We start from the raw sequence: 12540 nt of genomic DNA on the forward strand, positions 1-12540 counted from the left end.
GAGTGCACTGCTTCGCTGATATTCACAATATCAATGGAATAGATTGATATCCTCTCTGGGAGGAGTCTAGCGTCAGCCATCTTGTGTCAGTCTTAATAAACAGACCATCCGCACCCCAGGTCAGTTGGGAAATAGTCTCGGAGCTTGCTTCAAGTCACTCGTCACCAGAATCGGTTCCTTTGTGCGGGGATGATTTGAGAGATATAAGCTCTTATTCAGAAAACAATACTCAAATGTATGTGTTTGAGAGCGATCAAATATGGAATAAGTTCTATAACATTTAAAATGGATTGTGATTATTGTTTAATAGATAATAGGGCATAACTTCTGTGCATGACTGTAGCCCTGAGATTACTATAAAAGGGTGATTGTAACATTAAGTTCATGAGTGGATAATATTGTGTGTTGGTGTAACAGTGTCTTCAGTGGAGAACGAGAGATCAACCATGTTCCAAGAAACAGCTACCCAGCTCTGGACCCTTGGTATACCAATGATGATCGTTGCTAATATGGAGGTCTAAAGAATCCCACCATGGGGTCACCCGAGGCTCGAATGGAAGCCATGATGGAAGTATTCAGATAAGTGCATCATTATTAGTAATTATGAATGCGTAGCTTGTAAGTAAGTCAACAGTAGATTAGGATTTATTTCTAAAAGAAATTATATTTAAGGGCTTAGCGTAGGAAGCTTGTTGAGTGAGTTAATGTTGATTTGCTAGAAATCATGGGGAATCGGTGTAATTAATCCACTTTAACCACTGGGCTACAGTGATCGCGTAATTCATTTTGAGAGCAGGTTAGATATATAGTTTTTATTATTTTCTTTAGAATAGACACTTCAAAATTTACTTTGCGAGTGCTTCAGGTTAAAGATTAAGGTGATGGAATATATATAGTAGGCCTATAGTCTCTGCATGCAAATAGAGTATAATTAACACATGTATTTTCACTTGAAGTAGGAATGCACTCGATACATTTTCCTTTAAATATCAAATTAGTAATAGATTTGTAGCATAAGGTCCTTGGATACAGATATGCTGTATGATGTACAACGCTGGGATTCAAATCTATGACCTCTATTTAGATAGGGGTTTCCGTAAGGAAGCATTTTATGTTAATTCTTCTACTCCCCTGCATTGTAAAGAAGTATATAATATTTCTTATAAGACTAATTATCGAGTTTAAAAGCACTGTTTCTTTGTTATTCTTCAGCATGGTCAGGTCGCGAACCCGGGTCTGTATTTCTTGAGTCTGTGTGAATTAAATAGTGAGAAGATCCCTGTTAAATATCTAGTTATTTTAAGTTTTGATTTGCTGTCTTACCAAAGGGTATTGCTACGGTCATATATATATATGAGAAGTTTAAAAGCATGTGATTTGTTTTCAAAAGAATGAGAAGTTTAGAATAGTGTGTGGGGTCACACAGAGTTGAGATTTTAAAAAGGAATTTGTGAGCGAAAAGAAGACTGGTGGGCGTGGTTTCCCATCTGTCTCGGCTGTCACCTTGAAATGTATGGCTGAGGGAGAATAACATTATGGTTTAAGACAGACCCGTGACCAATATCGTATTCTATGTCACAAGGAGTTGTAAATGCGTTATGTTTGTTTCGTATACAAAGAAATTGTTCGGCCGGAGGGCCAGGTAATTAATTAATGAATTTAGGTGATAGGAACCCTTTTCTCAAATAAAAATAGATAGGGTTTTTCTTTCAGCAACCTGCTACGATACCAGAAGATCCACGATTTGAGTCCTGGCACAACCAACATGGAAGCGCCCGGGTTCCCTTTGACCTGGACAGATATATTCATACAGCCAGTGATTGATGTGTATTTTTTTAAATTGTTTTTCTTTGTGTTTCTTGACTGCTTATACAAGTGATTTAATTGTTTGTTCTGAGTAAATTCTGACTTTACTCACGTAATGATGTTGGGTTCGTATTTCTCTGTCGCGAGTAGTGGACCACTCTATTGTGTATGTAATTTCATTTCATTTTTCTTGTTTGTTTATTAATGGTAAATGGGGTGGGCATTAACCACTCAACCAGTTTCAAGTGTTTTTCATGTTTAGTTGTAACTTGGTTCCCAGTGTCGAGGGGAATGTCATGTAGGTTTCGCTGATGCATTTGTAATTACAGAAATTTATTAGATTCTATAATGGGGATGCATTTATCTGAATAAAAATGTCTAACAATCATCTTGTCCGGGAAATTATTAGTATTCTTTGTTAATTTATATATTTCGGAGTTGCATGTACTCTGTGGTATAGTCCCAAAGACTTATGTTAACATGTATAATATCGAAAAATATTTTATTTTGCCAAGGACATTAAACTTTAGTTTGTTCCTATTGGAAGAATTTCATTTTGCCGTAGAATAGTGCGTCCTGAATTTCCTCCACACCCTTAAGCCTGTAAGCTAGATATAAATTTATAGATTCGGACAAACCATCCCAGGAGATCCAGTTGTCAAGATCAACGGAGCGGAGACGTGTGCGTTCGAATCCTGCACAGGCCCTGGGCGTTGCCACATCTGTTGTCATGGATACTTGAACTTTGCTTTCACCGTGGCTTCGTATCCCAAGCCAAAAGTGTTCAATGCCGACTACCTAATTAATTTCAATCCGTATTATTTTCTCAACCATCCGAAGCGTATTATCTGAGCGCATATTAAACTGTATCAGTAAATAATTTAGGTTGAGCGTACGTGGATCACTGCACACTTCCGACTTACCTCCCGGACGCAAATCTGTGCAGGTAAGTATCCCAGAAGTCTGCACATGTATGTGGCCCTTTACAGCTCCATGCAAAAGAAAAGTCAATGATTTCCTTAAGGCTAGCGTTCTGTCAAGTAAAATGAAATGAAATGGCGTATGGCTTTTAGTGCCGGGAGTGTCCGAGGACATGTTCGGCTCGCCAGGTGCAGGTCTTTCGATTTGACACCCGTACGTGACCTGCGCGTCGTGATGAGGATGAAATGATGAAGACGACACACACACCCAGCCGCAGTGCCAGTGAAATTAACCAGCACGCTAACCATTTAGCCATGGAGCCGGACTCTGTCAAGTAACTAACTGTAAAACTGTTTTACTGATTACTTGTTGAAAAAGTAATTTGTAACTGAATTACATACTGCTCAGGTAACTGCAATTCAGCCCAATTACATTTATCTTGTACATTTTCCATCACAGCTCAATATTGCCCTTGTAACCTGACACACAATGCATTTATAAACAAGGCATGTCTTAATCACAGCAATAAGAATGTAATTAAGAATATAGAAACTCACTGAAATGCCGTACTAACATTTAGCCTTTATGAAAAGGGCCGTAAAGGTAAAATTTATTCGTCATCATTATTACTGAAAAATCTGAAGGTTTTTGAGTGGTGAGCTTTGTTCCTAATAGATTCAGCCATTCAAAATGCATAAAAATAAGCAATGACCTTCCAACTGCCTTTGTTTTATTCTGTGTGGAGGTCTGAAGCATTATTTTCAAGCAAGGGAATGTCACATGAACATTAAAAATAAAGTGAATTTCTGCGCACAGTATGAGGTACTTCGTTAGCAAATAAATCAGGAAGTGAATGTCAAGCCACTGTTTCAGCCAGATGCTGTGGTACCTGCCGCAGACAATGGCAAGTGTATGGGCGCGTGAAGAAGTGATCACACATTCTCTTCTTTACGCTATGGTTTTTAAGATCAAATTTTTATTGTTTATCAATATGCTGTAGATAAAATTTCAACTTTTACTTTGTTGTAACAATTGTTATTGTCTGCTGAAACAGATATGTATCTCCTAACAGAGCCCAAGGCTCCCACGAGCATTTTCTAATAAATAAATACATAAATGTGCTAGGAATGAAAGACAAACAATCCAGTCATACTTCAAACTACCATAACACCTGATTTTGGAGCTAAAATGCTGCTGAAGTATGATGTTCAAATTCTACAGCTGATATGACTTGCCCCAAATATTTTCACAGGGTTATTCTGTATTCATACCATGTAAATAATGGCTTAATACCCAAATTTTAGTTGCAAATTTCTGAATCTTAACTCCAGAATGATTACACACTCTAGTATAGTCACAAAACATACTACCAAACAATAAGCAAGCAAGCAAGCAAGCTAGCTCGTAGTTTTATACAATTGTTGATACTGTGATCACACCCAGAGAACCTGCAGTTCTGTGAGGAATATGAACCTTTTATTTTAAAAAGTCGCATGTGTATTGGATTTAAACTATGGCCACCTTGTTGAGAAGCCAGTGACAATGCTGCTTGCCTACCATGCCCCAAAAAATCGTTTAAACATCCACATTAAGTGTAGTATATGTATTTGCTGACATGTTATCTCAAATCCTAATAAAAGCAGCCACAATTACCATTAAACCAGAACCAGACATCTTTTTTTGAATTATTTACCTGTCACTCCGTTCAATGTTATTCTTTACGTTGGATTCTGTGAGAATTCTTAATTTAACAACTTACATAAGAATTCAAAGAATGTCATTAAGGTTTATTTCCTACCTGTGGCAATTTCCATCTCCATTCAGCAGGTCTGAATATGTTCAGATCTCCTTCAGAAAAGTCTCTTCGAAGCAACAAGATAAGTCTACAGTTGCGAACAAAGAGAGCATAATGATGACGGTTCATTTCTGAAAGAAAAAAGATAAAATACAAGGACATACACAAAATATTTCTTTAGGTTAAAGGCCTACAAATGAAAACTGTTCCCTAGTACAAAACATTACTATGGACACAAGACTCAGTTAACAGTCCCAGATAAGGGTTCAATGAAAACGAACATTTCCTTTGTGAAATCTTAGAGTGAGACAATATTAGTAATCAGGAATTATACAGTAGCAACAATATTTGCTATTGGCTTTACATCGCACCGAAACAGATAGGTCTTATGGCGATGATGGGAGAGGAAAGGCCTAGGAACTGGAAGCGGCCGTGGCCTTAATTAACGTACAGCCCCAGCATTTGCCTGGTGTGAAAATGGGAAACCACGGAAAACCATCTTCAGGGATGCTGACAGTGGGATTCTAACCCACTATCTCCTGGATGCAAGCTAACAGCTGCAAGCCAGCAACAATATTAAAAATAATTGTCTAATACAGAAAATCGCATGACCTATAAGTTAACCACTTCTAATTTATCATCATGGTGGATAGTGACCACTTTCTCTCTGTTCTCAAAAGATAATTTAGCAACAGAGAATATAATCTCCATAGACAGCTTAAACATGAGACACTGTGTTGGTGGATTTGTATTGTTTATTTATCTAATTTAATTATCCCAATATTTTTAAAAAAGGTGAAGAAAAGGAATCTAATAACTACAGAGGGATCACCTTTACTGCCCATGTAGGTAAGATATTTGAGAGAGTATTGGAAGGAAGACTGAGGAGGAAGCTAGAGGGAGAAGTAGAAGAACAGTATGGTTTTAGGAAAGACAGATCAACATTTCACCTGATTTTTACATTAAGACATATGGTGGAGAAAAGATGGGAGTTTGTAAAAGACATAGTGATGACATTTATTGACACTGAGGACGCTTATGACAGTGTGCCCAGAGAGTTGGTATGGGACACATTAAGGAAAATAACACAAAAAAAAAAAAAAAAAAAAAAAAAAAAAAACAAGTTGACAGAGTGGAAGTGCAAATGATAAAAAATGATAAACGCTATGTACAAAAATTGTGTTAGCAGTGCAAAGACTAGTTCAGGAAAAACCAAATGGCTTAAAGTTGAAACTGGTCTCCGACAGGGAAGTGTACTAACCACCGTACTATTCATCATAGTCATGGATTGAATTCGTAAGAACATTAAACAGAGATTGGGAAGACAGGCAACAAAAGCCATGTTGTTTGCAGATGATATAGTGATATGGGGTGAGGATAATAGGAAGTGCAAAAACTAGTAGATGTATGGAATCAAGAGATAGAAAAAATTGGGATGAAAGTAAGCACAGAGAAAAGTAAAACAATAGTGATGACAAGGGGAAGGAAGGAAGAGGAAAGAGAAAACTGAATAGTAAAATTCTGGATGTGGTTAAAAGTTTCAAGTACTTGGGATGTGAGATCACAGAAGATGGAAAGATAACCAAGGAAACTAGGAAAAGAATACAAGCAAACAGCTTCTACCAGAGTGTAAGGGGTATTTTGTGGAACCAAGATGTCCCAAAGAAATGTAAGAAAGTATTATATTCAACCTATTATGAACCCATACTAACCTATGCAGCTGGATCGTGGACTACAACAAAACGAGAGGAGAGTAGAATCCAGGAGTGCGGTAAATGAATGGGGCATGTTCAAGAAGGCATTTGTAAGCTGTACAGTGTGTGCTTGTGGCACAATAGCAGAAAGAGTAAAAGATAAAGAGACACCATGGTGGAAAGAGAGGGTAAAGGGAGCAGCAAAAAGTAAGAAGAAAGCATGGCAAGTATGGAATAGGGATAAAATAGAATGAAGAAATAAGTATAAGGAAAGGTGCAAGAAAGTAGTAAGTGAAGAAAAGAAGGAGGGAAGGATTTACACAAGAGCTGGAAGAGGATGATGCTATATGGACTTGTAAGTGGGAAGAGGAACAGTCTATGCAAAGCAGGTGAAAAAAAAAAAAGGGGGGGGGGGGGGGGAGGAGTGTGTGAACATATCATCACAAACAGAGCTGCAGCATGTACTGGAATTTCTCAATATGGTTTTCTTGCAGCAAACACAGGTGAAGGTAAAACAGATCTTCAAATTCGCTCTGTTTTCAGATGTCTCACTACTGGGATATAGAGGGTTGTACAGCATATTCTATGGACCGTTCAAGATAGAATGGAGTCAATATCCTCTGAGATAATGTTATTAACTTTGTTTATAAAATGGAGCAGCACTGTTTTCTACACCTAGCCTTAAATCTATTAACATTACAACTTGAGTCCTGTGATTATTCCAAAAATCGATCCAAGTACTTCTCGAGAAAATGTCATGTATTCAAACGGGCTTCATTTGCCAGCTGAGGACTGCCCTGTTCGATTCGTGCTACATATGAATCATGAGCTAGCTATCGACATGCAAAGTTGCTTCACCTTTTCCTGACAGAGTCTACGTATTCGCTCTGTTGTGCTCGTAAAAGGACTGTGACCAAATGTATGATTTAACACCTTTAATATTGCCGTAGGTAACAGGTACCGTAAAGGAAAAATGGACATGCGATGGGCTCTATATGACAACAGTTTTATCCTAATGTGATCTAAAACCACACAAGACGGAACGAGCCTAGTGCAATGGGCAATCACCCCTTCTTAACACTAATCGATTCTTCAAAGAATGAATAAAAGAAAGAGAACGGCCACAAAGGCCGTGAAAATGAAAGACTCACTAGGCTTCGCAAATCTAATACCGCCGGGATCAGAAAAAAAAACATGGGTTGACTGAGCTGCAAAGGATGTTCATTTGCTGACAATCACGGCCAGCTCAATTCATCGTGTAAGTGTTATCCTTCGTACCAATGGACCGGCATGTTTGGCTGATGTATACCTTACCGCAAGTACAGGGAATTTCGTATACCCCAGGATGTAAAAGTGGGGACTATTCGTCCTTGGTTTTACTCAGACTGTACCAATTTTAGTGGCGGTGCCAAACACGGTTTTTATATTTTGTTTGCGGAGGACATCTGCAAATCGCTGTAACATTACCCTTGAACGCAACTTTGAGCGTGTCCATCTCCACCTGGATATTTGATGGCTCATTGTCTCGCCCTCTTCGCGAGTGTCGTGAGAACGCCTTGTTTTTGTGCTGGATGGTGGTGAGAATCTGCATGAAGATAGTGATTTGTGTGGGTAGGCTTACGATAGATGGTATGTCCTAAGGAACCCTACGGTTTCTTTCTTACTAGAGCATCCAAGAAAGGAAGGCAGTTGGAATTCAAGTGCATAAATTGAGGCAAATATTTTTTTATAGGAAGGGAAGTTAGGGATTGGAATAACTTACCAAGGGAGATGTTGAATACATTTCTGATTTCTTTGAAATCGTTTAAGAAAAGGCTAGGAAAACAACAGATAGGGAATCTGCCACCTGAGCGACTGCCCTAAATGCAGATCCCTAGCGATTGATTCATATTCACTATTATCTTTTGCTAACTGGGATGCAGACTCTTACAAATTCTCAGAAAACAGTACAGATAGTCCCCAAGTTACGTAAATTCGTCGAACGTGAATTCATACCTATGTATTTAAAAAAAAAAAAAAAAAAAAAAAAAAAAAAAAAAAAAAAAACTGTTATAAGAAAAATTTACTAACAGTTCTTACATCTGAAGTAAGAAGTAGAATTAAATGTTTAAGTTCTATTCTGAGAGCCATGTAGTGAGCGAGACGTGAACATGGTACTAACTCAGCAATGCTGCAAATGTCAAACTGTACGGAAGCATGCTGGGGTATGCTGGGGTATGCAGTGCCTGCAACATCATTCAATCTGCAGCCTGAGAGTGTGTCTGGCAATGGTGTGATTGCCTTATAGAATGAGTAGCAATATCTGATACAAAAAAGAACTCCTGACCCAAAACGCAAACCATCATGGAAACAAAGAGCAATCAGCATAGCACTGAAATTGCAAACTATTTAAAAAAATACAAAGATGGCCAGAGATTACCTTTTACAGCATGTATGAACTTGGGTTTGCAGTATGAACAGTAAATACAATAGTGAAAGACTCTGCCCGTGTTACAGCGTACATGCAAGGGACAGTCTGCATGAAGTTGACAATAATAATAATAATAATAATAATAATAATAATAATAATAATAATAATAATAATAATAATAATAATGAAGAAGAAATGTTAGGGTGCTATCACCGAAATGGAAAAGCTACTTACGTTATGGACTGAAGATCATATCCAAAAGTGTGTGCATCTTGACCTGATGATTATACAGTCCAAACGTTTGTTAGAAGATCAGAAGAAAACACACCTCATTGGAATGCAAACATTTTCAGCAAGCAATGGCTGGTTTGCAAGCTTCAAAAATTGAGCAGGTTTTCATAACGTGCATGGAGAAGCTACAAATGGTACAACACAGGGAGCAAAAATATTCCCATTGAGTTTTGCAGTGATTACAGAAGAAGATCCACATATTCACCTGAAGAAGTGTTTAATGTGGAGAAACTGACCTCCACTATCACAAAATGCCATCACGCTCTTACATTTTTTTAGAAGAAAAAACAATGCTTAGTCACAAAGCAACCAAAAAAGAGAGCGATACTTTTCCCTGGTTGAAATGATGCCAGGACCTGCAAGTTGAAACCACTGTTAACCAACCATTCTGAAAATCCGCGAGCACTAAAACGAGTTAGCAGGGGAACACGTCCAGTTAATTATTAATCCAACAAAAAATTGTGGATGACTCTTGCATTGTTTTAAGAGTAGATCATGAATTTCTTCGTCCACGAAGCGCAAACAATATGCCTCGAAAATGACATTCCTTTTAAGCTATACTTTCTTCTAGATAGTGCTCCTAATCATCCTGCCCATTGAAATAATTTCATCCTAACATAGAAGTAGTCTATCTCCCTCCCCAATACGACTGCACTGTTACAACCTATAGAACAGGGTGTGACGGCAAACTTTAAGGCATACTATTTACGTGGAACATTCATGTAAGTAAATGAAGTATTGGATACAAATTTTGGACATCACTCTTTGAGATCTCTGGCAATGATTTAATTTTTATGATGTAATTAAGATAATTGGAAGCACATGGGAAGATGTGACAACATGTATGAAACAACTGTGGAAGAAAGTGCATCGTCAATCTGCTCAGATTTCTGAGGTTTCAAAGCAGATGACATATTTGAGGAATAGAGCAAAGATTTAGCCAAACAACTAGAAATGGAAGTGGATATATAAGAATGGCTGAACTGTCATTAACTAGTCAAATTTTTAACCAGTGGAAATGTCGTACAAGGTTTTGCAAGGTTCTGTACCGTACTTATAAAGCATGATATGCAACTGAATTTTTGCACTGTAGTAGTATTATTAAAGTAAGGTTTCAAATTCATATTTTTTCCATACTTATTTGCGACAATACTTAGGTTATGAGAAAAATTCGACTTCTGTAAATTTCAACTTATGCTAAAAGCTCTGGAACGATCTATTTACCTAAGCTGAATACTGCCTGTACCAATTATCAATCAGAACAAAATTACAAAAGCACATTTGTGATATTTTATTTTAGAGTCCTATCAAAAACATGGGTAAAATTATACTAAAGATAAAACATTTAATTTTCTAAAATATCTTCTACTAATAAATACCATTAGTAAATCATTAAAACTTTCAATTTTACAAGGATATCAAATTTCAAATTAAAACTTCCCTTTACAATGTATGTTTCTTTGTTTTGTAGTGAACAACAGCAAGTTCACCTTTCAGTGGACTACAAACGATTGTTCAAGGCATGACTGTGGTACGAGAGAGATAGCGGATGAGTCTTCATAAAGCTTGACAAATGTTCACAAAACTGACCAATGCTTAACCATTTTTGTAGCTCTGTGGACTGTTTGCCAAGTAAGGCCACATGGCAACAACTTGTCTTCATGCACCTACGAAGTATACAATCGCTAGTGTTACCACGCATGAGCCTGCTACATGCTTCTCTCCTTCGTGACTGCTACAGCTTGCCCTTTTATTGCCATTCCTGGATAGCGCGTGGTGTCAGTTGCAGGTCAGCGTTTACTGCTTCAAGAGTGATCTCGGTTATTGTTCTCGCTGCTCAGCCTAGTTTGATGTTTTTGTGGGCAGGGAATATGTCACAACAAGAATAGGATATCAGTGCAAGGCTGTCAATGTATGGTCGATGTTCTGGAAAAACAAGTTACAAGAGTACACAAAACAAAATGGCCAGGCAAAGATTTTATCCAGTGAATAGATCATAGTAAAGAAAGCAGAGGTATAACTAGCCCAGGTTGGACCATATTTGCATAGGTGTTTGAGAAAAACACCAACAAATATATAGGTTTGTCCAGCGTTTTACATGCTGTCTTATCACTAGACCTGGGATTTTAAGGCAAATGCCTATTTGGTTCCTTACGAAATAACATGATTTTTTAAAAATATATTTACGTTTCATGATAAATCCCTTACACTAATAGAGTTTTATAGTGCCCTAAAATGACTATTTGGACCTTTAGAGCCTATTTTACTATTTTAGTACCTAAAAATGCCTATTTTCTACATTTAAAATAAAATTCAAGTTCTGAAATTTTTACAATCACACAATGGACATCCCTGGAATGAGCAGAACAGCAGAGGGTGGGTTTTTCACAGAAATGTGCTCTTCCCAGACAACTGTCACCAAAGGAATACTGAGTGAAGGGTGGAGGTGGAGGTGGAGGATTAGCTCAGAAGAACAACGAGCAGGTAGTAAAGGACGTACTAAGTCGAGTGACGGGATGAGGGGGAGGATTATCTAGGAAGAACAAGTAACAGGTAGTAAGAAGGGACATACCGTGTCAAGTCGCCAGTGAAAGAACACCTGTTTAAGTGAAGTTAGTTCATCATGGCTAAAACGAAATCATCTAAGAGTGCGCTTATACAACAATGGCTTGTACAATTCCCAGGGATGACTTCTGAAGGCAAGATTATTTTCTGCCAGTACTGCAATAAACAGGTATGTGCATGTATCTTAAATTTAATATTAATCTAAAACTAAGGTTTTGATATTGGCTCCTTTAATTAATTGTAGAGACCTAGTCCAGGCGACCTGGGTTCGATTTCCAGTACCGGCAGTAATTTAGAAATCTATGAGGTCTGGAACGGTGTTGACCCCGCATCGTGAGGACAATTGGGAAGCTACAGTGGGCAGGGGTCACGGAGGCAAGGCAATACGGCTGAGGGATGCATCGTGCTGACCACACGTCACCCAATATCTGCAGGCCATTAGTTGGGCAGCAACCGTTATTGAAAGCCAAGGCCTTTCGGGGACTGTAGTGTTCTTGCTCTTAATTAACTTTAGAGCAATAATGGCTTAATTTAAATAGTTCAAAATTACAAATGTTATTCAATAGCTCACCTTTTCTATTCCTCATCTTAGTCTCTAATTGACATCACTTTACTGTGTTTTAGATTTCACATGAGAAAAAATGCGACCTTCAGCAGCATGCAGATACTGCCAGTCACAAATCGAAAGCAGCCATGAAAAGTAACATTAGACAGACTCTGCTCACACAAACTATATCTCCTACAACCCATAATGGTTTCTATGCTGATAGGTGTAGAGCCCTAGTTGCAGCAAATATCCCCTGGAATGCTGTGTATAATCCGGTTTTCAGAGATTTTTTACAGAAATACACCAAGCAGCACATCGCATCAGCATCTACATTAAAGAAAAACTACTTAGATATTTGTTACAAAGAGGTCATTTTATCAATCAGGGAGAATGTTGGGGAGTCTTGCGTATGGTTGTGTGTGGACGAAACCACTGACTCTGTGGGAAGGTACATTGTTAACTTTATAGTAGGAAAACTGGAACCCAATCAGACATCTACCGCTCACCTTCT

At 38.0% G+C, this 12540-nt stretch overlaps 1 protein-coding gene across 2 annotated transcripts in view; it reads right to left on the reverse strand.

The window, feature by feature from the left end:
• Cals (calsyntenin-1) overlaps nt 1–12540 on the reverse strand; it is a 466513-nt gene that overhangs the window by 258139 nt on the left and 195834 nt on the right. For both annotated transcript variants that reach the window (XM_067140904.2, XM_067140903.2), the window contains exon 8: nt 4526–4653. In XM_067140904.2, coding sequence (XP_066997005.1) covers nt 4526–4653 — 128 coding nt within the window. The remainder of the gene's footprint in view (nt 1–4525; nt 4654–12540) is intronic.

Source organism: Anabrus simplex, chromosome 2, assembly GCF_040414725.1.
Source record: "Anabrus simplex isolate iqAnaSimp1 chromosome 2, ASM4041472v1, whole genome shotgun sequence".
NCBI lineage: Eukaryota > Metazoa > Arthropoda > Insecta > Orthoptera > Tettigoniidae > Anabrus > Anabrus simplex.